The 22496-nt window shown below is 53.6% G+C and overlaps 2 protein-coding genes across 3 annotated transcripts in view; one reads left to right on the forward strand and one right to left on the reverse strand.

Moving 5' to 3' along the window:
• Eng (endoglin) overlaps window positions 1-5676 on the forward strand; it is a 30719-nt gene extending 25043 nt beyond the window's left edge. Inside the window, exons 10-16 of the mRNA XM_076845409.2 lie at window positions 1318-1455; window positions 1646-1684; window positions 2081-2197; window positions 2519-2770; window positions 3649-3703; window positions 4643-4744; window positions 4874-5676. Coding sequence (XP_076701524.1) covers window positions 1318-1455; window positions 1646-1684; window positions 2081-2197; window positions 2519-2770; window positions 3649-3703; window positions 4643-4744; window positions 4874-4998 — 828 coding nt within the window. The 3' untranslated portion in view covers window positions 4999-5676. The remainder of the gene's footprint in view (window positions 1-1317; window positions 1456-1645; window positions 1685-2080; window positions 2198-2518; window positions 2771-3648; window positions 3704-4642; window positions 4745-4873) is intronic.
• A 583-nt stretch (window positions 5677-6259) lies between these two features.
• On the reverse strand, window positions 6260-22496 carry Fpgs (folylpolyglutamate synthase). Of its 2 annotated transcripts, none has more exons than XM_076845411.1 (15): window positions 22217-22496; window positions 12778-12906; window positions 12626-12679; window positions 12478-12542; window positions 10927-11041; window positions 10744-10821; window positions 10554-10615; window positions 10352-10454; window positions 9968-10045; window positions 9571-9718; window positions 9390-9479; window positions 8512-8662; window positions 8330-8405; window positions 7550-7616; window positions 6260-7102 (listed from the first exon to the last, which is right to left on the reverse strand). In XM_076845411.1, exons 1-15 carry the CDS (start codon window positions 22337-22339, stop codon window positions 6693-6695), a joined length of 1749 nt encoding a protein of 582 aa, XP_076701526.1. In that variant the 5' UTR covers window positions 22340-22496; the 3' UTR covers window positions 6260-6692. The 2 variants fall into 2 exon arrangements, with proteins under 2 accessions (XP_076701526.1, XP_076701525.1); XM_076845410.1 differs by lacking the exon at window positions 22217-22496 and adding an exon at window positions 14061-14208.

The following is a 22496-nucleotide window of genomic DNA, read 5'->3' on the forward strand; positions in this document are numbered from 1 at the left end:
GACAGGGTCTCACTAAGTTGCTGAGGATCTTGTTAAATTGCCCAGGCTGCCTTGAACTTGATCTTCCTTCCATCAGGTTCCCTAGTCACTGGGATCACGGGCGTACAGCCCCAAGCCCAGCTGTCTCCACCCTTTCTTCTGATTTGTAAATATTCTTTATATTTTGGCTAGTGGGGCTTTTTATTCTGTTTTGCTTTCAGTGCTAGGGATGGAACTCGGGGTCTGATGTACTCAGCACGCGCTCCACCACTCAGCTACACTCCCAGCCCCCATTGCAGTGCTATTTAACTTTTTGGACATTTTTTAAAAAATTGGGCAGGGACAGTGGCACACACCTGTAATCCTAGCCACTTAGGAGGCTGAGGTAGGAGGATCTCAAGTTCAAGATGAGTCTGGACAACTTAATGAGACCCTGTCTCAAAATAAAATCAAAAGCTGGGGATATAGCTCAGCGGTAGAGCATGAGTTAGTTACCATGCATGAGCCCTTAGTTTCAATCCCTAATATCTCTCTCTCTCTCTCTCTCTCACATACACACACATTAGAGCCATTCTCACCTGGAAGGCTAAGGTGGCCCCAGGGAGCTGGGACTCAGAAGCAATCAGAGGCAGTCCTTGAGGAGTGGATGTCGGTTTGTGGGTTAGCTGGACTCAGCTGCCCACTCAACCCTGAGACTCTGAGAATCTCTGATCCTACAAGGGTGACAGAAATTCTAGGGTTTGATACTTCCTGGATGGGTTGGCAAACTTTGGCCTGTTGACTGTGTAAACAAGGTTTTATTGGAACACAGACACAGTCAGTCATTTACAGCTACTTTCAGGCTATGATAACAAAGCTGGGTGATTAAAAAAAAGCTGGGCGATTACGACAAAGACCATATGGCCCCCCCTGAGATATTTACTGTCAGGTCCTTTATAGGAAAAGTTTGCACACCCCAGATCTGAAGGTGCATTCTGCTGCTAGGGTCTGCATACCCCGGGGTGTGAGCGATGATTATACGTGGACCTCTAATGAACAGTTGTAGTTTTAATAGTTCTTTATTTTAATACTTACATTAAAAGAAAAATATTAATGAAGGAAATCAGACTCTTGAAGTCACAGATATTATTGCTTAGTACAAGGTGGAGTCCAAAAAGAAAGAAGTTCAAGAAAAGTTTTGTCTTAAATGGTTCAGGATGATGAGGTTGCACAAAGGGGAGAGGAGCAGAGGGGCTGGGGTTTGGGACTGCTGAGCCATGAGCAGTCCTTGGTGCTGGGAGTAAGTGTCCGGCCCCAGGGAGCCCAGGCCTCCTAACAGTGCCACCCTCCCTGGGCCAGGCTCTCAGGTGCACCATCACAGGCCTGACCTTCTGGGACCCCAGCTGCAAGGCTGAGGACAGCGCTGATCAGCTCGTCTTGCGCAGCACCTACTCCAGCTGTGGCATGGAGGTGACCACACACGTGATCAGCAATGAGGTAGGACTGGGCAGAAAGGTGTCCCTGCAACTGTCCCCCAGTGCTCCAGGCTGAGGGGTGTTTGGGGGAGCAAGGTCTGGCACTCGGTGGCACAGGTGCGGTTTGGCCACATCCATAAGATGGGTGTGCTGGGTGGGAGACCCTCTGGGGTCCTTTCTGGTTCTAAACAGCTCCTTGCTCTGTCTTGCAGGTGGTGGTCAATTTCCTATCTGGCTTATCACCACTTCGGGTAAGATGGATGGTTACTACGCTGCCACCTGGTCGAGGGTCTGGTGCTGGGGCTAGGGCCATGATCTTGTCAACCCAGGTGTTTCCAGTGTGCCTCAGTCTCCCCTTCTGTACACAGGAGATGCTGTGTGGGTTATGCCGTCAGCCTCTCAGGTCGGAGGGTCCTAGCACGCCCCGGCTGTGTGGCTGTGGGCAGATCATTCAACTTAAGGAGATCCTGTCTCAAAATAAAACATAAAAAGGGCTGGGGATGTGGCTCAGTGGTAGAGTGGCCCTGGGTTCAGTCCCCAGTATGAAAGAAGCTGGTAAGGAGGCAACAAGAGGACTGCCGCCAGACCACCCCTCCTTCCTGGTGGTGCCACCCACCTGACCAAGTCTCCCTCCTGTGCTCCCACAGAAAAAGGTGCAGTGCATCAACACAGATGGCCTCTCCTTCCGGCTGGGCCTCTACCTCAGCCCACACTTCCTCCAGGCCTCCAGCACCATCGAGCTGGGGCAGCAGGGCTTTGTGCAGGTATTAGATGGGCCCAGTTACTCCCCAAGTCCTCCAGATTCCTAGGACTTCCGTGCCTTTCTTTCCAACATTGCTACAGAAAAGACCAGAATTAAACTTCCAAAGGAGGGAGCTGGGCTGAGGGCTCGGGAGGGACAGTTAGGGATGGTATTATTCTCAGTCACTGATTGGATGTCACCCTTCTATTTGCTCCAGGCAGACCCTGTCTGTCCTACTGTGAGGATTCAGGGGTGGGAACTCTGCCTTCTGGCTATTTCCAAAGAACAGAGGTGGAGGGTCAAGAAGAGCTGCCCACACCCTTCTCCCCACCTCTCCACGCAGGTGGGCATGTCCCCATTGATCCCTGAGGTCGTGCTTCAGCTGGACAGCTGCCACCTAGACTTGGGGCCTGAGGCAGATACCGTGGAACTCATCCAGGGCCGGGCAGCCAAGGGCAGCTGTGTGAGCATGCTGTCCCCCAGCCCTGAGGGTGACCTACGCTTCAGCTTTCTCCTCCGTGTCTACATGGTGCCCACACCCACAGCTGGCACCCTCAGTTGCACTGTGGCCCTGCGTCCCAGGACCTGGTCCCAGGTGAGTGAAGCCTGGTCCAGGCCCGGCTTCAACAGTGGCTTCCAGCTCTGGCAGGGATGTGGCCGTCCAGGGGGATGTGGGACCACCTGGTGAGGGGCAGAGCCAGAGTCATGCTTGTGCTCTGACAGCCGGGCTCTGGGGCCACTTGCTGCCACCTACAGCCTTCTGGTGGGATCGCTTTGTCTTGGGCAGAATCTGCAGCTCCAGCTTCTATCTGTCCATTTTCCTTCTGTCCACAGGTCCATTCATCAATAATCCCACTGTCCCACCCAGACACCTGTCCTTCCCCCAGCAATCTACCCACCCATGTGGTATGATCACCAAAGTGATCCCAATGGACGGGGCCCTAGGAAAGGAGGACACAAAATCCTCACTTTCTGCCTTTGCTGGTGCCAACGCTTCATGGTCCAGTGAATCTTTGCTCTCAGGCACTCAGTGCTGGACACGTTTTCAGGGTCACCCCAGCTCTTTACGTGAAAAGTTCCTCACTATCAAAAACTGCCCTGGTTGTATGAGGCTGGGGGGCCTTTGGGGCTGCCCCTAAGTGGGCCTTTCCCTCTGGCCAGCAAGCCTGGGCCTCCGAGCTGCTCATCACCTGATTCATGGAGGTGTGTGCAAGGGTAACGGGGCCCCACAGTGCCCACAGGCGTCAGAGGCTGCAGGGACTCATAGGAAAGTCCCTGGCAGGACTGTGGCTTGATGCCATCCCCCAGCAGATCCCCAGGCTCGCCCACCAGCTCCCAGCTGGACCGTGGTGGAGGCAGGACTCACAGTCAGGGCTTTAGGCTGGGCTGTGACCGCCAGGGGCGCAGAGCCAGGGAGAGAAGGATGCTGCCTCCCAAAGCCTGCGCCACACTTCTCTCTCCCCTCCCCCTCAGGAAGTCCACAAGACTGTCTCCATGCGCCTGAGCATCGTCAGCCCTGGCCCGCCTGGTAAGTTCCCCTGGGTCTCTCTGAGTTTTGCTCCTTTAGCTGAGTGGGAATCAGGGGACAGCAGAAGGATCTCAGGTGAGAAATCCCGGAAAGGGGCAGAGTCCCCAGAGTCCCAGTGGCCGGAATAGCACACTGTAGGCTGCATCTCGATGGAGCCTCTGCTGTGACCACCCTGTGGAACAACACTGCAGGCCTCTGGCTCCTGCCCAGGGCTCTTCTCCACCCGCTTGGTCACTGGCTAACCTTGCTGAGGGGCGGGGCCTGCTGGATGGAACATGAGGCACTGTGAGGGGTACTGACCTTCTTGCTTCCTTGAGGCCCCCAGTGTGGGAGACGCCTCTTCAGTCCAGTGCCCTCCAGTTTCTTCACTAGCTCCCCCAGGGGTGGCAGGCACCTGTCATCCAGGAAGGGTGGCCCCCCAGCCCACAGCCAGGACCAAAAAAGCAGGGCAAATGCTCCCCGATGGAAAATCAGAGGCTCGAGGGGAGGCTGCCTGGCCTGTGGTCACAGGAGACAGGAGGGTGGAAGGACTGAGGCTTGGGACAACTCCTGCAGAGCTGAAGTGCCCTGGGAGGTGCTCTGGCCTGTTCCTAGCTGGCATAGGGCTCAGAGAGGGGCAGAAGCTGAAGAAAGGTCACTCTGTAGGGCTGGACAGGCTCTGGAGCCCGAGGCCCTTCTCATTCTTTGACGACTATACCATCCTTACTCCCCATTAATGCCTCTGCCAGGCTTCGGAGGCCGAGGCATGGCCCAGTAGGCCTGGCTGGCTGGGCCTTCTGGGTGGAAGGTCAGAGCTTAGTGCTGGGCACGGGTGTGGCCAGCCCATCTGCTAAATGAAGAGGTCAGGGTCAGTGACTGAGCCAGAACTAGCACCCAAACCCCTGCTCCTGGTCCACGAAATAGGGCGGGGTTGGGCTGACCACTGCTTTGGTCCTTCAGGCAAAGGCCTGGTCCTGTCCACCGTGCTGGGCATCACCTTTGGCGCCTTCCTCATTGGGGCCCTGCTCACCGCGGCGCTCTGGTACATCTACTCGCACACGCGTGAGTATCCCAGGCCCCCGCAGGGAGCACCCAGGGCCCCCACCACCACCTGGGGAAGCCCGGCAAAGCCTCAGAGGGAGTGGGGAGCCCTGGCCGGGGCCCTGACCTCCGCCCCTGCCCCGCCCCCAGGTCCCCCCAGCAAGCGGGAGCCCGTGGTGGCGGTGGCTGCCCCGGCCTCCTCTGAGAGCAGCAGCACCAACCACAGCATCGGGAGCACCCAGAGCACCCCCTGCTCCACCAGCAGCATGGCGTAGCCCCCAGCCCGGAACCCTGGGCGCCCCCTGCCGGAGAGACTGAGCAGCCACCAGCTGGGAACCACTGGCCACCACTCTCCCCAGGACCCCAGTGCCTCCACTCAACTGAGGACGGAGCATGCTCTCTGCACCGGCCCTGCCCGCCCACCTCTCAGGGGCCTGCTGCCAGCGGGGGCACCGACTTGGAACACCATGGGGTCCCCCCACCCCATTCCACAGAACCTCCAAACCCAGGGGCTCTGCAACACAGCTGCCCAGGACCACAGAGGACAAGACCACTGCCTCGTACGTCCACACTGCTGACAGAAACTCCAGTCCCAGCCATTTAACCTGGATGCTGCGCTGGCGAACTGTGCTGGGGCCCAGCCACCCAGGCCAACAGCACCTCCGCCAGGGAAGGAAAGGGGTCCAGCCCAAGGCCACCTTGACCTGGTGCCCGTGGCCTCCACACCTGAACTGGTACAACTTTGGTGGGGGAAACAGAAGCCAAGAGGCGCCCGGTCTGAGAGCCCAGAGGGCAGCAAGAATAGTGGGGTGAGGGAGCCTAGCTCCCCCAACCACTGCCACATGGTGACCCCCTCCCGGCCACTGGACAGGCAGCAGGTGGAGAGTGGCCAGGCTGCTTGTCCTGGGCTCACCCCTGTATATTCACCATCAATAAATCAGACATGAAACCCGTACTGGGCTGGGCTGGGCAAAGGGGAGGGGCCTCTGGAACAACGAGGAGGGGGCAGCGTAGAGCAGTGCTGCCCACTATAATTAGGATGGCCTGGCATGGTGGCAAATGTGGCATCTTGAGCAGCAGAAGGTGGCCAGGGCACAGCAGGTTTGATTGAAAGTCCCCTCTGCCATTCACTTGGTGGCACAGCCTTGGGATCAAGGCTTTGAGAAACCAAACACCAGGAGGTGCCATGCCACTTGCTCTGGGTTCAGGACACAAGCCCCCGACAACTCTGGGCTCTAACCCTGGACCTGCTGCTTACTGGCTGTGTGACTGTGGGCAGCTCCCATAGCTTCTTGGAGCCAGCCAGTCCCTCATCAACAAACCGAGTACGCCTCCTAATTCACATGGTCTCTGCAAGGGCTACAAAGCAGTACCTGGCATGTGGCCCATGAATGTCAGTCCAGGCTTCTCACAGACAGGCCACCTGAGGCTCAGACGCAAAGAACTTGAGCCACTGACCCTGGGCTCCCTCTACATAATCTGGTTCCTACAGCAGCTACAGCCCCAGCCCCCTGGCATCTGATGAAGGAACAAGACTTTTCCATTAAAAAAAATTGACAGGCTTTAATTCACTCCAGCCACGCTCTTTCCCAGGGTGCCCAAGGCAGGGGTTCTCTCCTTCTCCAGAGACCCTGGGAGAAGGAAAGATAGTGCCCAGCCCCAAGCAGAACTGTAAGCATGGCCAGGCAACTCACTCCATGAGCTGAGTCTGAGCCAGGAGGCAGGTGGGGTGGCAGGGAAATGGGCTGAGCTGAAGGCCTCCTACAACCATTGGGGCCCTGGAAGCCCTGCTGTCCTGGCTGCAAGCAAGGTACAGGACCTCAGGGACAGGACATTCCCACTCCAACACCCACAGCCTGGGTTAGTCTCCAAATCAGGAAAGCAGAAATCAAAAGGCACCTGGTGTAAGTTCGTGGTGCTAAGTCGGGGCAGGTGTGGGAGGCTCCCACCCCCAACCCCACCACCTTGGCTACTGGGACAAGGAGGGCTCCAGCAGCTTCAGGACACCGCCCACAAGGTGCAGGCTGCCCGTGACCAGCACGTGGATCGCAGTAGCCTCGCGGAGCACACTGGCCCCGTTGCTTGCCGTGGGGTGGGCAAGGAGGCCCCTCGGGAGGCTGGGTGGCTGGAAGACGGGGTCCCGGCCTTGGCTGATCCACTGCAAGGCATGGGAGATGCAGCTAAAGACCAGGGAGCTGGAGCTGCAGGGCCGCAGGCCACGTGGGGCCAGCCGCAGGGGTGCCAGGCCACCAGGCTCCAGGCTGGAGGGCCGCCAGAGGTCCCGGCCCGCCTGCTCCTCATCCAGGCAGCTCCAGTGCTGCTGGTGTTCGAGGCAGCGGAGCAGCACCTGGTCCAACGTCACTGTGAAGTTCTGCTGGTCTGTGGGGTACAGAGCCAGGCATGTCAGTGAAGGGGACAGGGACAGGGAGCGGGGAATGAGACAGAAGAAAGAGGCAGGTATGTGGTGTGCACCTCAGTTTAGCATCAGGCTCAGTACACGTCACATCAACAGACTCTGCTGGTGGCCCTCACAGCAGACACGTGAGGAGGTGGAGGCTCCGGCCATTTCAACAACTTGCCTGAGGCCTGGGAGTCAGTCAGAGGCTCCCGCCCACTAAGCTCAGTCTCTCCCAGGGCCGGGCCTCACCACCCTCCTGGGCAATGGATGTCCAGGAGGCCTGGTTAAAAAATACAGATTCCAGAACTCTCCCCAGCTTGCCGCAGGCCTGGGATCTGCACTTTTTACAACAGTATTTCAAACTATTTAAAAACATAATGCCCCTAACCCCCTGCCCACCCTCAGGGACCACGTCTTTCCCCTCTCACCTGCATTGTCTATGGATGCCACCTCTGTCAGGTTGGGGCAGAAGACAGCATAGTCAAACTGGCAGGGCTTGAAGGCCAAGGGAAAGACATGGTGTCACACTCCTGGAGGGGACATCACCCACTCTGACCTCCACATGCCACCCAAGCTCTCTCAAGGCACTGCCCCTCCCTGAACTAGACTGACTGCAGAAGCCCAGCCATAGCACCAGCCCACTCCCCTCTGCCTCCAGGTACCTGTCTGGCCTCTGGGTTGGTGACAAGGGTACCACCTACTGTGCAGATGGGGGAGGGAGGATTGGGCAGAAACTTGCTTAAGGTCGCCCAGCTAGGGAGCCGGCCCCAAATCCAGAGGAAAGAGCTTGCACAAATAGACAAGGTTCTGGACATGAACAGCCCCAGCTCCTGGGTCTGTGAAATGGGAGATGATCCCTAAGAGCCGCTTCAGCCCTGATAGGCTGGGGTCCCCAAACACAGGCGGTATCTTAGTGGCAACCCCATTTCATGGAGAGGCAAGTTGAGGCTCAGGAAAATGCCACTTCTTGTCCAGGGTCACATGCCAGTGACTAACAGGGCCTGGCATGTGAGTGCAGAGCCTGCACCTTTAACCACCACGTGGCCCTCCCTGAACCCTGGCTGAGTCCGACTCCCCAGAGTGCCTCGTGTTTGCACTTAACCCTCAGTACAATTCAGGGCAAAGGGAACCGAGCTGAGGAGATTCAGGTTCCCACAGCGAGAACCAGGGCTGCTGGGCTGCTGGCCACCCCCCACCTGGCCCCTCACCTGCAGCAGCTTCAGTAGGGCTGCGGGGTCCCTGTCGCCAGTGGAGTTGAAGAGCAAGACCCGCACCTCAGGCCCACTGCGCCAGAGGAAAGGAACCAGAACAGGGTCAGAACAGCACCTCCAGTCCCTTCTTTGTGGTCCTGCCCCAGCCCTGCCCAAGGCCCCGCCCCTGCCGTCCTCACCGGCTGGGCCTCTCACTGCGCTGCAAGGCCTGGCGAAACCAACGCACGCAGGCCTGCACACTGCTGGTGGTGTGCGCCCCGTCCAGGTACCAGGTGAGGGGCCCTCGCCGCAGCACTTGCGTCCGGCCTGGCCACTCAGTGTCCCGAAGCCCTGGTAGAGGCAGGCAGTGCTCGGGATCCTCTCCCACCCTAGTCCTCAGCTCTGCGCAAACTCCAAGCACACTGTCCCCACAGGGTGCCACTGCTAAGGGGCATCAACCCAAGAGCTTCTTACGGGTGCTAGTTGTTAGGTTTGAGGCTTAGCCTGCCTCACCTGGTGGAACCTTCCAGGCCACCCTAAGAAGGGGCTGCCATCATACACTAACTCCACCTGACAGCTGGAGAGCCCTGAGCTCTCAGTGCCAGGGCAGGGCTAGGCTGTGGTCCGAGATCTGTTCCAGCACTGCCAGTAACCCGACAGCCAGCCGGGCACAGTGGGTATGCTAAAACCATCTGTTGTAGGGATGTGACAGCATGAGCACCTACTATGCGCTGAGGGCTTCTGGGAGGACAAGAAGCAGATGGCCTGATGATGACAATGAAAGGGACAGTAGCTACCACTGGCTGGGCACTTTTCCCACATCTTCCAGGCCCTGGGCTCAGCACCTTACTGATGTCACCTCAGCAAATCCTCACAACAGGCCTGGCCGTGGGTCCCGTCATCGTCATTTGGCAGATGGGAAACTGGGGCTCAGACAGATTCGTGAACTCAAGCTCAGGGAGTTACAGACCCTTAGGCACCCTCTCAAAGTGACCTCCCAAACAGGAAGCCAAAAGAGACATCTGAAGGGGCACAAAGACGCGTGGTGGTCCTGGCTGGGCAGGAAGGTCCGACTCACCGTGCCGCATGTGGGATGTGGGCTGGAACACGGGTGCCAGGGGCAGCGGCCATGGCACACTTGGCCTGAACACCTTCAGCTTCCCGACCTCTGTGGAGTGTGTGAAGCCCACCATGCTCAGGACCCTCAGAGGCAGGCTCCCATGACTGCCCCCCACTTGCCCACTCCCCAGGCCACTCACCCTGGTGGTCCCGCCACTGTAGCCAGCAGTGTGCCAGCTGCAAAGCCAAGGCCGCGTTGGACCGCTGGTGCTCTCCCTCCAGGCCCAGGGTCAGTGGCCGCCCCCCTTCCTCCAGGGCTTCCAGTGGAGGGCACAGGTAGAGAGGACACTGCAGGGAGATGGGCGGCAGGTGGTCAGCAGAGTTGCCACCGCCACCTTGAGCAAAAAGCCCTCCCATGCCCATCTATCAGAGCCCACAGGGCCCTGCTCCAGAACCCAGAGATGTTCCAGGGGACAGCAGCTGCAGGGCTGGGCAGCTCCCGCACTGCAGGGACGAGCACGCTGAGGTCCCCAGGAGAAAGCGCCTCTCCAGCCCAGACCCTCCCTGCCCACCGCCGCCCCATCCAGTCCCACTCACTGAGATCTGCTGGGCTCGATCCCTCAGCACAGCCAGGGGACCCTCTGGCTGGAGCACGGTGAAGGCAGGGACGCCAGGCTGCATGGGCCAGGAAGAGTGAGATGGGCGGCCGGGGTCCTCCACCCTTCCCTCTCTGGCCCCCACAGATATGGGTCTGAACCACCACTCAGCCTCTCATCCCTTGTGTTTCAATGGGGAGACTGAGGCCAGAGAAGGGCACAACCTGCTCCACACTGTGAAGGCAGGACAAAAACCCAGACCCAGCTCATGGCCAGGACCTTGTCCTGAGTCAGGACACAAAGGCCTGTCCCAGCCCCACTCCTCTGAACCTGGGGCCAGGGCCAGGCCCCCGTGTACTTCCCTGCCCCCAGCCTGCCTGATCACCTTAAATATGCCCCCTTTCTGCCATGCAATCTTCTCCACTGTGTCCCCCAGAAGGCTGGTGTGGTCGATGCCGAGAGAGGACACTCCACACACCACAGGTTTCCTGCAGAAGACAAAAAGGTCAGGACGCCCCACCCTGAGCCACTGGGCAGAAGAAGGCCTGGTTCCTAGGCCCACTCCAGTCCATAGGCGCTGCCTTCACCTGATGATGTTGGTGCAGTCGTAAGCCCCGCCGATGCCCACCTCCACCACTGCCAGGTCCACCTGCAGAAAACCAGATGGCAATGGCAGGAGTAGCAGGTACACCGATGTCATCTAGAACCAAGAGTCCCAGCCTACTGAGGTCCTGTCCCCAATGCCTCAGATCCAGTGTTCTGGGAGTGGGCACACACCTTCTCTTGGAGAAAGACGTGGAAGGCCATGAGCGTGAGGAAGCGGAAGTAGGCGGGCATGGAGACACAGCTGCCATCCTGTGGCACAGAAACACATTAGGGTCTGGGCCCCCACAGCCCCTGCTCTGGGATGATGGGGTCTCAGAATGTGCAGCACCCCCTACCCCACCCTGGCATGGGCACCTTGGTCTTCTCTAGCTGGTGATAGAGGCGCCAGAAGTGCTTGGTGAAGAGCTCAGGGCTGATGGGCTGCCCATTGATGCGGATCCGCTCACGCACCTGCACCAGGTGGGGAGAGCTGCCGGGAGACGGGTCATCGGGACTCCCTTTCCAAGCCCCAGGGCCTTCCCCTGCCCTACAGTCAAACTTGTCTTTGGAAAGACACATCTGACTAAGTCACTCCCCTGCTGAATATCCTCCCAAGGCTCCTGATGCCCTCAAGAGAGACCCAGCTCCTCGCACATCCTCTCAGGCCCTGCAGAGGCTGATGTCCTGGTCTCTAGGCCTCACCTCTCCCTGCCCCTGGGCTTCTCCCTGTGCCCCATTCCCTCTGGGCTGTTTTTAGTCCCTCCAGCCCCTATCTTCCCCTTTCTATCTCCAGGCCCTTGCACCTGCACTCCCCGCATCATGACCTGGCCCACCCTACATCATAGGTCTCAAGTAAGACACCCCCTTCAGAGGGAGGGAAAGACCCCTCACTCTCATCATGGTCTAGCCTGTTCTGAGGGCTCCAAAAATCCCCTGCTCTCCCCATCACTCACCAATCAGTCACTCTGCTAACACATGTCTGTCTTTCTGCCCTCAAGGACAAGGCCCATTCTTTTGTGTTTATGCCACATCTCTGGGTGGCCACAAAGACACATGGACCCAAGCCAACAGTTAAGGCTTCTACCCAAAAATATTATTTTAGAAGACAGATCATTGCCTTATATGTAAGTGTCACATAACAACATTTTGGCCAACGGATGGAACACATAATCCTGTAAGATTACATCACGTAGTGATATCACATCTTAGTTGTGTAAGTACTGTTATAGCTTGGATCTGGAGTGTCCCCCCAAAAGCTAAGGTGTTGAAAGCATGGTGCCCGGAACAGAAAGGTTCAGAAGTAGGGCTTTAGGTAATGATAAAATCATGAGGGCTCTGACCTCATCAGTAGATTAATCCATTTACTGGATTAATCCACTGATAGGTGAATGGACTACTGGAAGGCAGGACCTAGTTGGAAGAAGTATATCAAGGGGTGTGCCTGGAGGGGTCTATCTTCTTCCTGCTCTTTCTCTCTCTCAGCTTCCTGGCTTCCAAGAGCTGACAGCTTTCCTACACCTCGCCCTTCTACCATGATGTTCTCCCTCGCTCAGGTCCAGAGCAATGAAGTTAGATGACTGTGAACTAAACCTTGAGTGAAAATAAACTTTTCCTTCTCTCAGTTGTTCTTGTCAGGTATTTTGGTCATACTGATGGAACACTTACTAACTTAAGTCTATCCGTGATGTTTGTGCAACAAAACTGCCTAATGACATACTTCTCAGCACATGACTAAATGATATGGCTGGATTTGAATCGCCAAATACCCTCTCATACTGAGCCCTTCTCTCCATTTCTTTTTTCCTTTCCGCCCCCACCCTCCCTCACTGTGGCACTGGGGATTAAATCCGGGGCCTTGCAGCTGACCTCATTCTGGTTCCACAGTCCCCCAGAGAGCTAGGAGACACAACCCTCCCAACTCAGTACCTAAAGAATCCTGTCTTCAGGCCATAATTCCGGAGGATATGTTCAGTGAAGGCACAGGTGGAGCCCTGGAAAGAAAAGGTGTTATGTGGACAGGCCCTACTCCACCAGCCTACCAAGTGGACACCGACCCATGGGTCCTGCCCCTCACCTTCCCCTTGGTCCCAGTGACATGTATGATATTCAGTTGGTCCAAGTCCTCCACCTGGAACAGAGAGATGAGGTCCCCACCTCAGCCACGGCATTCTCAGACAGATTGGGGATGGGGGTGTCAAGAGTAGTCACAGGCTTTTCCTTCATTACCTGCAACCCACTCCGTGCCAGGTACACCTCCATGGCTTCCAGCTGTGTCTGTGGGTCACCCCGTTCACGCTTCACCTGCTCCAAGTAGCTGGCATTGGTTTGCAGGGTGTTGAGCATGCGCACGGCATCCTGGTAATCACAGTCCCCAGGTAGCAGATTAAGGTTCACTAAGGGTTCTTAGGGACACAGGCACCCAGCATACCAGTGACCAAGCCAGGGTACTAGGCCTACCAAGACAGCCCTTCTGCCCCAGCCTATAGGTTAAGCAGTGGGGAGAGAGCAGTGGCATCTTTCCAACTCTGGCAAAGATGGGAGCTTGCGGCAGTTCAACCCCACCCAGGGAATGCCAGGCAGAGAGGGCAGCAAGACTAACGGAACCAGCTTTGCTTCCTGCTCTGGCTCCCAGGACCTTATCCACTGGGCCTTCACCCTCATACTTGGCCCTCATGAGGCTTGGCCCTCATTCCCTCCACCACCACACTGGCTCCTACTAGGCTCAGGCCAGAACCACATGCTAGGATCTTAGAATTCTGGAATTCCTGGAGGAGTTAGATTCTACATCTAATCCTGAGGACTCTGGGTTCCACATTCTGACCCAGAACTCAGCTGCCTGAAGCAATCAGGTTGAGAAGAGCAGGGTCTTCTATCAGAAGGGCCAGGTAGATTCCACATCTGGAGAAGCCACAGGGCATGGGGAGTAGGTAGCTGGGGGGCCGGCTATTTATTTCCCCTCAGGCCTCAGATCCATGACTCTTGCCCTCGAGGCTTCGTGGGTAGGATGGAGGTCTCATTCCCCTCAAACCAGTGCCACCAGCCTGTCTGGCCTCAGGTTCTGGTCTCTGGTCACCAGGTCCTGGCACAGCACTCGCACATGTTTTCTGTGTTCCTGATTCTTGGGCCCTCCGCGGCCCCTGATTCCTGCTCGCCCCACCATTCCAGGCCCTTGGGTCTCTAATTTTCTGAATCCCGGAGACAGCGCCCCCATACTCCCGAATTCCTTCCCCCAGCGCCCCCAGCACTGATGGCGCAGACTCGGGGGGTGCTGTTATTCCTGAGACCAATTGTGCCTCTGGATCTCTGGATCTTTTCACCAACGTCCCTTCCCTCTCTACTGGGGGACACTAACAGCCTAAGAATTCCCAAATCCAGCGACCGGAGCCCAACTTCCTGTTCCCGGTCCCCGCCTCCGGAGTCCCCCGTCCCAAGCTGCCGGTTTCCCCAAAGCTGGCGGAGTCCGGCCCACGTGTCACTGCGCCACCGCCCCCCGCCGGCCCCCCAGCTACCTGATACTCCATGCCGGGCTCCTGCGGCGCAGGCCGCGCGCTCAACTCCCGCCGCGCCGCGCCCTCGGGCGTTGCACCACGCGCAGGCACAGCTGCCAGGGACAGAGCCGCGCGCAGGTGGCTCCGCGCCCACCACATAGTCCCGGTGCGCGGGAGAGCTAGGCCGGGCGGGAAACGCCCGCCCCGCCCTGACGCGCCCCTGCCCTCGGCCAATCAGCGCTGCCCAAGACCTCCTCTGCACCAATAGGAATCGGCGCCTTCCCCTGAGCCGTCCTGGTGGGGGGGGCAGGACCCCGAGCGCCCGGCAGCTCCGAGTGCTTCCGAGGCGCGCTCCCCTCGCGGCCTTTCGTTTAAAGGGATATACACTCCTTTAGTCACCACCCTCCGTAGGACCCTGCCGCACGTCCCAAAATAGCCAGTCCCTGTCAGCAGCCCTCAGCCCCTGCTCCCGGCCCGGATCGAGTGACAGAGCTGGCGGACACCTTGTGGAGGTCACCGAATTCCGATCCCGAAAAACCCTGGTCGCATCTGGGGATGCGACCTCTGGCCTCGGGAATGTGACAGTCAAAGCCCGGGCTTCTTCCCTCTCGGAGCCCCTAACCGACCCTGAGGGGCTTGGGAAGGCTTCCTGGAGGAAGCGACGTCCCAGCTGAAGCCTATGGGGTGTGGGGAGAGACTTCCAGGCAAAGAGGGGAGCCGTGTGTGAAAAGCAAAGATCAAAGAGAAAACTGGGCGCTTTCACCTGGCTGCTCCCAGTACCGGGACGCCGGATTTACTGGGAGTCTCAGCGCCATGAAGAATTTGGATTAAATTTGATGGCATTAAAATGGCTTTATGGAGGAAGGACATGATCGGATTTGTACTTGGGAAGCGCCCTGGGGCTGTGTTACTGTATGGAGAATGGATTTGAGGGGCATGGGGGAGGGGGTTAAGCAGTAATGAGGAGGCTCCCATTTGTGCTAGCATGAAAAAGTGTCATGGTGAGATCCTTATGACAGCTGAGGCTCAGAAAGGGAGAGGGGGTGCTGCACTAGGGAAAATCCCTGGATAAAAGGCCATCCTTCAAATTACTGATGGGATCTCCTCGATACCGCTGTCCTCTCTCCCTCTTTCCTGCATTGGGGTAAATATTTATCAGAAACTGATTTGAAATAAGCAAGTGATGTTGGGGAAGAGTCCATCATTAGCTGGACTTCTGCTCTTGGCACACTGCTGGCACCCCCAGGTCTCTGTGGAGAGAGGTGCTTTCCTATCTTAGTTTCCTTCTTGTTTAATCATTGAAACTTTATACATATACATGCATATTATTTAGTAGTTGTATAAACATAATAAGAAGCTTTAAGCGCTTTTCTTTTGCTTATCTGTCCCCCAAACAGACACTTTCTTCTTGAGTAATCCCAACTGACAGCCAAGCATGTGCATCCCATAATTTTCTATGCTCTTGAAATCACAAACACACTAGATATTTTTAGGACCTTGATGCAATATTTTGATTCCTCTTAATTTTCTTATTCAACAATAATCTTATAGGGAATCTTCTAGACATGTATTAGACCAGAACGTGCTCTAAACACCATGGACCCAATTGCTCATTCCATCCTCAGATCAACCCTATAACACAAATCCTAGCATCTTCATCATCCTTGCTACACAGGTGAGGAAACAGAGGCACAAGAAGTATAGTCACTTGCTCAAGTGACAAAATCAAGATTTGAATTCTGGGGTTGGGGATGTGGCTCAGGCGGTATCGAGCTCGCCTGGAATGCGTGCGGCCCGGGTTCGATCCTCAGCACCACATACAAACAAAGATGTTGTGTCCGCCGAGAACTAAAAAATAAATATTAAAATTCTCTCTCTCTCTCTACCTCTCTCTCTCTCTTTGAAAAAAAAAAAAAAAAAAACGATTTGAATTCTGGCCACAAGCTTTCAAGGACCAGAAATTATTCTGTCTCTATACCTCTCTCCCCTGCCTCTCTGGGGACACTGCAAGTTCAGTGTCTTTAATAGCTGTCTAGCCTTTCTAGGAGCACCCGCAGCTTGGCCGAGAAGAGCATTCCCTCTGTGGTCGGGGCTTTGAAGCTATGGCTAGGCATCTGCATCCAGACACTTTTTTCCTAAGAGTCAGATTGCATGGAATGGGAATGTTGGATCCAGGATGTTTGCATTGTTTTCCCCCAATGTAGGAACCTGCATCCCACCAGCTGTGTGTGAGGAGGATCCCAGGCCACTGGGTGGAGAGTCCAACCTCATGGTTTCCCTGTATTTCCCTGGCTGTAGTGAACTTGAGCATCTTTTGATATGTCTATTTCAGTTAATGGCCTCACTCATCTTTGGCCCTTTTTCCTTTTTATTTTTTTTTAATTTAATTTTTTTTAGTTGTTGATGGACCTTTATGTTATTTATTTATATGCGGTGCTGAGAATTGAAACCAATGCCTCACACATGCCAGGCAAGTGTGTTACCACTGAGCCACAGCCCCTGGCCCTTTTTTCCAACATCTGTCAATTATAAAAACATTTACTGGATCCAACATAGTAAAGAACACCTGTAATCCCAGCAATCCCAGGGATTTTGAGGCAGAAGAATAGCAAGTCAAGGTCAGTCTCAAGCAACATAGAGAGATCCTATCTCAAAACAAACAAACAAAATATATAAGGGTCCTGATTGTAGCTCAGTGATAGAGCACTTGTCTAACGTGTAAGGTGCTGGGTTCAGTCCTTAGTACAGCAAAAATTAAATGAATAAGTAAGTAAAATCACAGATATTAGTGTCAGTTCTGTCCTCTGTAGGGCAAGTATTTTTTGTAGAACTACAAAGTCTGAAGGAGGTGACATTGAACCTTTAGACCATTCTCCAAGAATGAGATGCTAGGATCAGATGTCCTCTTCTGTGGCAAGGTAGAAAGTCCCCCTTGTCAACATTCCTTTCCTATTCCTTTTCTTTCTCTTTTCTTTTCTTTCTTTGTTTCTTTTCTTTTCTTTTTTTTTTTTTTTTTTAGGGATTGAACACAGGGGTGCTTTACCACTGAGCCACATCCTCAGCCCTTTAAAAAAATTTTTTAGATTTTTTTAGTTGTAAATGGACACTATACCTTTATTTTATTTATTTATTTTTATGTGATGCTGAGTATCAAATCCAGTGCTTATGTGTTTAGGCAAGCACTTTACCACTGAACTACAACCCCAGCCCACTTTTTTTTTTATTTTTTATTTTTTTATCGCTTGCCTAGCACTGAGGCTAATCTCCAACTTGCAATCCTCCTGCCTCAGCCTCCCAAGTCACTGAGATTACAGGTGCACAGCATCATACCCTCTCTATATTCCCAACTCTGATGTTCAATTTCTTTTCCCTCTGCCTTGAGCAAAGTCTGGATCAGGGCTTCTCTAGAGCAGGTGAATTTACAGAGCCAATGATTTGACTCCTTGAGCTACAGATCTCAGCCCTGCTTGGAAACAAGTAGACATAGGGGGCAAGAAACAGCACTGAAAATTCTGGAGATCCAAACTGACCATCCCAGTTTTGCAGGGAAATTATAAGTGAAGGCCAGGGCCTTGGGCAGGTAGGTCGCCTGTCCTGTGAACCCCTATATCCCATAGTTTCTGAGAATGAGTTTCAGAGTGATGCTTGGAATTTTGTTTGTGCCGTACTGGGGATTGAGCCTTGGGTTTTAATTTTGAGACAGTGTCTCGATAAGTTGCCCAGGCTGGTCTCAAACTTGTGGTCCTCCTACCTCAGCCTCCCAAATTGCTGGGATTATAGGTGTGCACCACTTGCCCAGCAATGCTGAGAAACATTCAAGTGTCAAAATTTAAGGGTGAGAAGTGGGGTAGAATGGATTTCTATTCTTTTCCTTATTAAAACTTTTTATTTTGTATTTCAGTTCTAATATTTTTGCAGTATAACACATCATATCAAAGTTCCAGAAAGGTGTACACAAGAAAAACGCCTCCTCCCCAGGAGCCCAAGTGCTCGCATCCTGATTCCTTCCCTCAAAGCAATCAATGTTATGAGTTTTGTGATCTTTCCAGAGATATTTTATGCATTTACAAGCAATTAAAATATATGTTAATTTTCTTTTTATGCTCATATATAGCATCAGGCTATGTATAGATGAGTCTGCATTGTACTTATTCCATAACCTCCCTCCCTTTTTTTTTTTTTTTTTTTTTGGTATCAGGAATTGAACCTGGGGAACTTAATTACTGAGCTACATCCCTAGCCTATTTTAGTTGTTGATGGATCTTTATTTATATTTGGTGCTGAGAATTGAACCCAGTGCCTCACACATGCCAGGCAAGTGCTCTACCACTGAGCCACAATCCAGCCACCCAGCCCATTTTTATTTTTTAGTTTGAGACAGAGTCTCATAAATTCCTTAGGGCCTTGCAAAATTGCTGAGGCTGGCCTTGAACTTGCAATCCTCCTGATCTGCTGGGAATACAAGTGTGGGCTACTATGCACGGCCCATAACCCCTTAACCCCTTTTTTCCCTTCCTTTCATGGTGCTGGGATCATGCTAGGCAAGTGCTCTTGCTGAGCTACATCCCTAGCCCTCTGCAACCCTTATCTAAGGCCTCATTCTTTTTTTTTTTTTTTGGTACTTAGGGTACGAGGGGTTGAACTCAGGGGCACTCAACCACCGAGTTACATTTTATTTAGAGACAGGGTCTCACTGAGTTGACTGAGTTGCTTAGTGCCTTGTGTTGCTGAGGCTAACTTCTGCCTCAGCCTCTTGCGCTGCTGGGATCAGAGGCACACATCACCACACCTGGGCAAGATCTCATTCTGAACTGTGTTAGTATACAAGAGCTACCTCGATGACTGATTTGTGTTTCTGAAGTAGCCAGTTCTCCATGGTGTGGAAATACTATTGCATGTCGGGTTGGTTCCCCATGAGTGGATGCTCAGGTTATTTTCAATGTTTTTGCCATCAAGGGTTCAGCACATAACTTTACCCTCACTGTTTCTTGCAATCAAAGGATCAGTTCCAAGAAGCTGGGTCAAAGGTTATTGTACTTGACATTTCTATACACAGTGCCACATTATCCTCTTGAGAGTGGTGTGCCCCTCTGGCAGGGTACAAGCCAGCAGTTTCCTCACATCCTATTGACACAGACTGTGCTTACCAATGGAATGGTAAGGAGGGGTAGTACCAGGGACTGAACCAGGGATGCTTAATCAGTCGGCCACATCCCCAGCCCTTTTTATTTTTTATTTAGAGACAGGGTCTTGCTAAATTGCTGAGGCTGACTTTGAACTTTTGATCCTCCTGCCTCAGCCTCCCAAGCCTCTGGGATTACAGGCGTGTGCCACTGTGCCACTGCACTGTGCCCCAGTTCATTTATTTTTTAAATATTTATTTATTTATTTATTTTTAGTTTTTAGCAGACACAACATCTTTGTTTGTATGTGGTGCTGAGGATCGAACCCGGGCCGCACGCATGCCAGGCAAGTGCACTACTGCTTGAGCCACATCCCCAGCCCCACCCCAGTTCATTTTTAAGACAGGATCTCACTAAACTACCCAGGGTGGCCTTGAACTTGCAATCCATTGCCTCAGCCTCCCAGTAGACTAGATTATAGACACGTGCCACATGCCTGGCTTCTTTGTAACTTTTGGATTTTGAACTATGTGGTGGTATTGATATTTCAAAATAAACTTTAAAAGAGTGTTATCGCTTGCCTAGCATGCGTGAGGCACTAGGTTCAATTCTCAGCACCACATACAAATAAATAAAATAAAGGTCCATCAACAACTAAAAAAAAAAAAAAAAGAATGTTATGAAGGGCTGGGGAAGTGGCTCAAGTGGTAGCGCACTCAGCTGGCATGCGTGTGGCCCGGGTTCGATCCTCAGCACCACATACCAACAAAGATGTTGTGTCCGCTGAAAAACTAAAAGTAAATATTAAAATTCTATTAAAAAAAAAAAAAAAAAAAAAGAATGTTATGAGCAGGGCATGGTGGCACATGCCTGTAATTCCAGCAATTTGGGATCAGGCTGGGCAATTTAGCTAGACCCTGCCTAAAAAAAAAAAAAAAAAAAAAAAAAGGGGTGGTGGTGGTGGCTGGGGTTGTGGCTCAGCAGTATAGCACTCACCTAGCACATGCGAGGTGCTAGGTTTGATCCTCAGCACCACATAAAAATAAATAAATAAGATATTGTATCAAACTACAACTAAAAAAATAATATTTAAAAAAAGGCTGGGGAGTTAGCTCAGTGGTCAAGCGCCCCCTGGACTTACTTCCCATAATGCAAAAAAAAGAAAAAAAAAAACAATGAAAAGTGTTATGAATTGTGATTTAAAAATGCTGGAGCCTGGGAACATAGTTCAATGGTAGAGCATGTGTCTAGCATATGCAAGGCATTGGGTTCAATCCCCAACAACAACAAAACAAAACAAAACATTGTTCATAGAGCAAGCCTAGTGATGACTAGTATGGATATTACTCTTTAAAATAATTATGATTTAGGAAACAGCCCGGGAAGTATTCTCTAAAAGCTGACAGAGATTAGCTCTGGGTAGTAAGACTACAGATGACTATTTTTTTTTTGTGGTCCCTTTGTCCAAGCACCAAAAAAAAACCCCACCAACTCTCAGGTCTCCTCCATGCCAGGTGCTAAACCTTAGCACAACTCCCCCATTTTATAGGTGAGGAAACAAAACCAGAGAGGAATCACCTGCTAAGGTCACAGCTGGCAAGTAGCAGAACAAAGATTCAGCATAAATCCAGCTCTGATTGATTTTGGTGGGTCCTGATCCCAGTCCTCTAATCAAGCTGGGGCTCCCTGGCTACTGTTATTTATTTATTTAAGATTTCTTTTTTAGTTGTAGATGGACACAATACATTTATTTATTTTTTTTTATGTGGTGCTGAGGATTGAACCCAGTGCCTTCTGCATGCTAGGCAAGCGACCCACCACTGAGCCACCACCCCAGCCCCTCCCTGGCTACTGTTTTTGAGTTCTCTCTGGATTGCACTGGGCTGAGACTGTCAAACCCATCAATTCATTTAATCCTCAGGCTGTCCCTCGAGGGAAGGGTGTGGGAAGGGTGTATTCTGAGATTCATTTCTCAGGGCAGACAAAAAGGGCCTAATAGCAAGAGTGGCTTAGTCACTTACAGAATCTGTAACATCAGGCCCCAAGCTCCACCCCCAGGTCAATCCTGGTCCCTGCTCCCATCTGGCCTGTGCCTTGGAAGGTGACTAGGGTCACCTGATCAACAGGGTCTTGAGCTGGCTTTTACTTGAGGGAGACCCCATGGCTGGTGAGAAGCCCCAGGAAACACCACTGCTTCCAAGCCCCCAGGGTGCATCCTCACTTCTCCCTCCCTGGCTGAGGGAGGAGAGCCCTAGTGCCAAGAATGATCCATCATGTGTCCTTGGGATTACAGGCATGTGCCACTGTGCCACTGCACCTCTCTGGGGCTCTACAGTGAGGAGGTATGGATGGCCTCAGATGGCTCCACTCCCAAACCCTGGCCATCTGGGGCTGCCCCTCCTCCACTGCCCCTTTGGGGGATGCTGGGTGAGCCCCAACACTGCAGTTCACAGCCAGAGCTTCACTTTGGGTTGCAGCCCTGAGAGGAGACAGGTGCTCTCTCACGGTCCCCTCCTACCCAGGAGAAAGAGGCTGGGTGAGCTGTCTGGTGTCAGGATATGAATTCTGACCTCCCCTGGGTGGGGGTGGGGGCCCGAAGCCCAGCCTGAGCTTCCATCCCAGTCGGTCTCTGCCCAAGCTGAGCAGAAAGTCCAAAGGTGGCTATCCAGCTCCCATTCCAGGCACCTCGTCTCAGAGCCCCAGACCCCCATGTGTCAAGCCATCCCCACCTCCAAGGACTGCACTGAGGCTGGATGAGGAGGCACAGAGCCCAGAGAACAGAGCCAGGGCTGTGCCCTTGGGCCCAGCAAAGTCCAGTAATCTCCAAATGGCCGAGTCCTGACCTCCTCATTAAAAAGCACAGGAAATAATGGCCCCACTCTCCGCAAACCTCTCCCTCAAGTTTCCCCAAGCACATTTTAGCTGTCCCCACTGTCCAGCCAACGCCCCCCCTGGGCCTGCAGTCGTTGAACCCCTGAGCGATATTTACACCCACCATCCATGGGAAGCACGCCAGCAAGGGGAGGCGCCTTGCCCAGGTCACTGCTCGCCTACCTGGAAGGAGGCAGTTTTGACTGCTGAAGGATCCACAGATGGGCTCTTCCACTCCATGCTCACTTCCCACCAGAACTTCTCAGCCATCGGCCAAGACACAGGCAGGAACCTGGCACCTGTCATCCCTTGGTTTCCTGCTCTCCTCCCCGAGTGGGGGGTACTCACAGGTATAAACCCTCTGCCAGGCCACCTCCGCAGGGCGGCAGCAGGGACTGTGAGCCCAGCTAAGCCAGAGAGGGGAGGGCAAGCTGGGAGACTCCCAAGGCCTCCCCTGTCCTGA

The sequence above is a fragment of the Callospermophilus lateralis genome, chromosome 2 (assembly GCF_048772815.1).
Source record: "Callospermophilus lateralis isolate mCalLat2 chromosome 2, mCalLat2.hap1, whole genome shotgun sequence".
In the NCBI taxonomy this organism is placed as follows: domain Eukaryota; kingdom Metazoa; phylum Chordata; class Mammalia; order Rodentia; family Sciuridae; genus Callospermophilus; species Callospermophilus lateralis.